At 27.2% G+C, this 6149-nt stretch overlaps 1 protein-coding gene across 1 annotated transcript; it reads right to left on the bottom strand.

Annotated features, from left to right (window-relative positions):
* Positions 1–4282: 4282 nt before the first annotated feature.
* On the bottom strand, positions 4283–5754 carry EIN_459850 (hypothetical protein; the record flags this gene model as incomplete). Its single annotated transcript, XM_004255337.1, has 2 exons — positions 4283–5462; positions 5501–5754. The coding sequence occupies 2 exons, from the start codon at positions 5752–5754 to the stop codon at positions 4283–4285; spliced, it is 1434 nt and encodes a 477-aa protein (XP_004255385.1).
* Between the last annotated feature and the right edge of the window lie 395 nt (positions 5755–6149).

Below are 6149 nucleotides of genomic sequence, written 5' to 3'. Positions count from 1 at the left end.
CTTAAAAAAGTTTTGGGTTGTGAAAGTGTTAAACATAAAAACTATTTTTTAAATTTAATATATAATATAAAAATTTATTTTATATAATAAAAATATAAAAATGAAATTGAATTGAATTTTGAAAAAATAGGTCGAAATGTTAATCTAACAATAATAGCAACAATGCAACTAAACAACAATTCAAACAATTGTTTTGAATAATATTATGATGATATATCTTTTGAAATTTGGACAATGTATTTCCATATTTTATTTAAATAAAATTGGATAATCGTATATTCATTTATTATCATTGAAAAAACTTTTGTCAATAATTTGTTATTTATTTAAAATTGATAATATCAACACAAATTGTTTTGTTTCAAAAATTAAAAACTATAATTTTAATTTAATTTTAAAATTTATTAAATATTATTAAAAACACATACACAAAAATATTCAATTAATTATAAAATAAAAAATAATTATTTTGGTTATCTTTTTTAATGTGTAATTATATATAAATTTAATTTACAAAACAATTTTAAAGTAAAACTATTTTATTTAATGAACGGGGTGTTAAATTTTCGTGTTAAAAAATTGAAAGAAAGAAGAAAGGAGTTGGAGAAAAAGTTGTTGTTAATTAATTTTGAAAAGCCATTGGTATACATAATATCAATATCTCACAACCGTTTAACAATATTTTTGCATATTTTAAACAAATTTGTTGAGTCGTGTAAAATAATTGGGAATTATGAGTCAATAATGAGAGCTGCTAAAGATTGCGCTCTTTCTGATTTTAGATCGAATCAAAGTGGGAACAATGGTAAGAGGTTTGTGGCGGAGGTTTATGGTTGTCCAGCAATTAAAGCCAAAACCCTATGCCAAATGTTTTAAAAATGAAGAAGAAGCCACTAAAATTAAAATTAGCAAATTTACCAAACTTATTAAAGAAACAAAGTTGTCAAAATTTCCTTTAGAGCTCGATATCGAATCAGTCAAAAAAGAAATGTGAATTTTGTTATTTTTTTATTTGATTTTATATTATATTTTTTGGTTTATTATCTTTAGTTTATAATTAATGGACCCATTGAAAGAATTGAAAGAAGAAGAAGAAAAAGTAAAAAAAATTGGAAAAAAGTGTCACGAGCTTTCTCGTCTGAAAGAATTAAAGAAACGGGCTGAAGCATGGGACGAATTTTACCAGCTTTATCAGGGGGCGGTGCATTTGAATATACCTTTTGAACTGAATGCACCGATGGAATGATCCCCCTCTAAATTTCATTGTCTGACACGGATACTGATTCTGAATGTGTCACAGGAAAAGGTCTGCGAAGTATCGCAGAAGACAAATTTGTTAAAAAGGCAGACCCGAGCAAAAAGGAAAAGAAGGAAACGTTGTTAAGGCCCCGACTATCAGCAGATGAACGGGAGGGGGTGCTTCGTGGCAAGATTAAAGATGAGGCCATTTTTATGTTTGGTGAATACCTTAAAAAGTATTCAATTTACAAAAATTGGGTGTTGGTTGATCCACAAGTATTAACGGGGATGATGAGTGGTTGCCCCAATCCCAAGGGGTGGTTAAAACCCGAATGGAAAATTTTCAATTATGTGTTCTTGCCATACAACGACTTGGAGGTAGAGGGGGCTCACTGGACTCTTTACATTCTAACGAGTGTAAAAATTAAGGGTATTGGAAAGACCTCCATTTCCAGACTATTGTATCTTGACAGTTGTGGAGGTCTTCCCGATACCAAGGTTGTAGAAACAATCCAAAGGCAACTGAGAGTGTCTTTTAATTCGAGGGGGAGATATCCCGTTACAACTATCAAAGTTCCCGAACAGACTAACAATGTGGACTGTGGAGTTTACATGTTGTACTTCGTTGATTGCATTGTTCGAAGTAATCCACAGTCCATTAAAGATATTAAAAATCTTTTTAAAAATGATGAAGCACTGACTTTCAGGGAAGAACTGGCCAAGATATTAATATGAAATCATTGGTTTTTGACTTGTTATTTTTGTTTATATTCTTTTTTTATTAATAATCTTTAAAATACAAATAACACTGGATATTGATAAGAACACAATTTTATTATTTTTTAATTATACAATTCTGGTAACCTATACCAAATTTATCCTCTTAGATTTTAAAAATTTAATAATACATTAATTTCTATTATTGATAATAGCGTTGATGAGACTTCGATGTACAGATATAATGAATGCCATAAAATAATTTGAACTAATCATTGATTGAAAAACATAAAATCAATATTTTTTAATAAAAATAAACAATATTATTAAATATTATTAAATTTAAACAAATAAATAAATACGAATGATTAAATACAAACAATTGAAAGTAAAACAATTAAATAATATTTATTTAAAAAAAATCTACAAATAATTTTATTCATTTTCATATAATTTGATATATTTTAAATTAAAAAGAATTAAAAACTGTTATTGTTATTTACTTTCTCGTTTACTGAGGCAGAGATGGATATTAGTAAAAGTTAAATAACACAATAATATTATCAACCTTATTATAGTCAACTTTGATGTGTGTTAGATTTAGTCAAAATTTTAACAACAAAATTAATTCGGGAAACTATAAACCTTAAAACGATTGTGATATTTTTAAAAACAATGATATGTTATAAAAGACCAACCACACTTTATTGTTTTGACCACTAAAATTCGATATTCAAAAATATTGTACTCAAAATGATAATGACAAAAACTTCACTTAAATTGTTGTAAAAGTCAACAAATATTAATATATAATTTATACAAAATTATAAATGATTGATATTGTGAATTAATAGTTTAAATGTTTATCATTATATTGATATATCAATTAATTGTGTTGTTTTAATTTAATAAAATATATTCGTTTTTAGAACAATTTTTTTCTCAATTTATAACTATTCACATAACATAGTTATCAACACAATTGAAGACATAACCAATTTAATAATAATATATGTATATATATTTCAAATACATTAACACAAGTCAACTTTGATTTAAATGATATAGTTAAACTTAAATAATTTTACAAATAGTTTAAAACCTAATAATAATAATAATAATAAACAATGGGTTATATCAGTTAAATTATGATAGTTAAAAATATTAATATTAATACTGAAATTAAAATTAAAAATTTATATCTTATTTTATATTTTTTAACAATTAAATTTTTAATTGTATAAACAAAACAAATGTTAAGTTGTGATTTATATGTTAAGTTGTGTTTTTAATGTCAAGTACAAACATTTTAAACATGGATCATTGCATTTTAAAAACGTTCGTGTTGTTTTATTCTGTAGCACTATTTAACAATTTTCGTTTTTGTTTAGTGTAGTAAAGTCGATTAAACTTGTTTGATTTATTTAAGTTAATTATTTTAATTAGGAAATACTGCTCTGAGTATTATATTCAACAATAATATTAAAAACTCAACAAAAGGAAATACAACTAAATATCTCAAAAGAACGATTTGTGTTGCATGGGTTATTAAGAAAGGTTGATTGTTGCCATAAAGACTGTAACCCGCTATACAAAGAATAATTATTTTTAGGCTTTGTAATAAAAGCTCAAATTATTTTGAGAACAAAAATAAAGAAACCTTTTCCTTCTGGGAGTTATATTATATTTGCAATTGAAGAAATTTTGAAATGTTATATTTATCATGTCATATTATTGATATAAATATCATTCATGTTTTATTACCATGTTATATAATTAAATATATTTTCAATTGTTTTTATTTAATTAGACTCTAATATTGAAATTAATATTAAAGTTTTTTATAAAAACAGACAATTCAATTGTAATGATATTTAAAACCAGTAACATTGTCAAACGAAATAAATTAATTATTCTTATAAATAAGATTTAAAAGAATTTTAGCATCAATTCTTTCTTCAATTTTTTCAGAACGCATATTCGGTCTCAATATTGATTTCAAAAAAGAGAAAGAACGTTCAACACTGCATGAAGTGACTTCGATCAACTTCATTTTTCTCATAGCTTCTCGAATTAATGGAAAACGTCTTTTTTTCTTGGTCATTGAGCAATTTCCAAAAGAAGAATGTATTCATAAATACAATTGGACATTCTTTATTAAATAAGTTCAACATTTCTTCTTTCCACTGTCTGTATTCAACACGACTTTTTAATATACATATTTTTTTCAATTTTAAAATTTGATCAACATCACTCATTGTTGATGCGTTATCAGTTTCTTCTTCCATGGAATTGACTTCATAATGGCTTGTTGAATGAAAGTTTTCTACGATAGATTTAAGATCTTTGGACATTTTAATTTTTGGGAGTTGAATCTGAGATAAAGTACCATTTTTTGTTTATTCCTTACACTTTCAAACTCTAGTTTCAATTTGATAATATGTTCAAATTCCTTGATTTCCTTTTCTTGCTCAGAGTTATACCGGTAATACCTCGGACGCTCTATATTGTTAGGAATCAAATTCAACGATATGTCAGTTTTTAAATCAAAATCATTTCGTTCGTACAACTGTTCAAAGTGTCCAAAATGTGTCAATTTGAAATCACGTTGACTAACTTTTGTTTGTGTTGAATCGTTATCATTTGGCATGACAGTCGTGACTTTGTTTAGAGGATCACTGAAACGGAAAATTAACGACTTTAGAAAATTTTCTGTTATTGACAAACACACTTCTTTAAGATTCTTCATTTGATCTAAATTTTTAACTTCTCTAATAAAAGGTAATTGTTCAAACTCCTCTGTGTCAATAAAACTTCGAGTTTCAAACAAATGTTTGATCAGATCAAATATTCTTTGTAAAGCGACCAGAAACTCCAAATCAACACTTTGCAACCATTCGCTGATGACTCTGAATTTTGAAAACATCATTTCACAGAAGAACAACGCACCCACAAAAAGATTATTAGACAATTTTGGAACACCCAGTTTGTTTTCTTTGACCTTTTCAGTAATTTTCATTTCAAATCTTTCCAATTCAAGATAATTACTATACATGTCAAAGCATTCAAATAAAACTGATGATACAGAAGCCACAAAATTGAAACGTGTGTTGCTAAACGACGGCATCTTGAGCAACACATCATCAATTTTGTTTTGATGTATATAGTTGGTCCAGCCCGTTCTCAGATGGTCTTGTGTCAATTTTTCAAGAAATTCTTTGATCAAAAGACCTTCATTAGATTTAAAAGAGTCTTCAAGAGCGATATCGAGCCTGTGGTTAAAACAATAATTGGACTTAAAACTTGACTGTTTTTCAGTATCCAAATGTGCAATAAGTTTTCCAGAAAGACCATTTAGTTCCGATTTCATAGTGGTTGCTCCATATACTGTCAAACCACGACAATTATTGATATCGAGACCAACATCTGAAAGACATTCCATTATCCATTCATCCCAACCAGCTGCATCGTGTTTTCCATAAAAAGAACGGATTGAAAATTTTTTTCTTTTGGAGATTCATCTTTTCCAATAAATCTCACAAACAATGAATAGTGTTCGTCTGTCCCAGTCTTTGAAGAATCGGCCATCAAATGATATTCACTTTGTGTGTTAATCAACGGTTCTATTTCTCTAATGGAAACTTCTCGAAATGTCTTCATGTGGTTTTCAACCGTTCTTGCACAACAATTCACAGCAAATTTCATCATACCAACATCGCGAATATTCATGACAATTTCTACAAATTCCAACAACAATTCGATTTGGGTTTCTGATAGATTCATAAACCCACAATACATCGATGCTAATGTAATAAAATACTTTTGTCTTTCTTTACCACCTTTAATGGTCGTTGTAATTTATTCTACGTTTTACCCAATGATAATTGAATGTTTCGAATAATTTCACTTGATACTTGTTCATTACCCAAATTATTCATCTTCGAATTATCAAGAACATTAGTGATAAAATTAAATCGTTCCAACTCTTCTCTGTTGTTTTTATGTTGAATCGTTTCTTTTGTTGATGTACTTTGGTGTGTTGTATAAGGTTGTGAATGTAATATGTTAAAATTTGAATCAACAATTATTTTTTGTACATCGTTGACAGTTAAATTCACTTCATCTGATGTCTGATTGTTATTTGGCAATTCGGGAAGATTATCGCCTCTTTTGTCATCATATTGACTTGTTGG

Source organism: Entamoeba invadens, assembly GCF_000330505.1.
Source record: "Entamoeba invadens IP1 unplaced genomic scaffold scaff_1105074726351, whole genome shotgun sequence".
Classification (NCBI taxonomy): domain Eukaryota; phylum Evosea; order Mastigamoebida; family Endamoebidae; genus Entamoeba; species Entamoeba invadens.
Note: the sequence above shows the minus strand (reverse complement) of the source record. Positions and strands in the feature narration are given on the sequence as shown.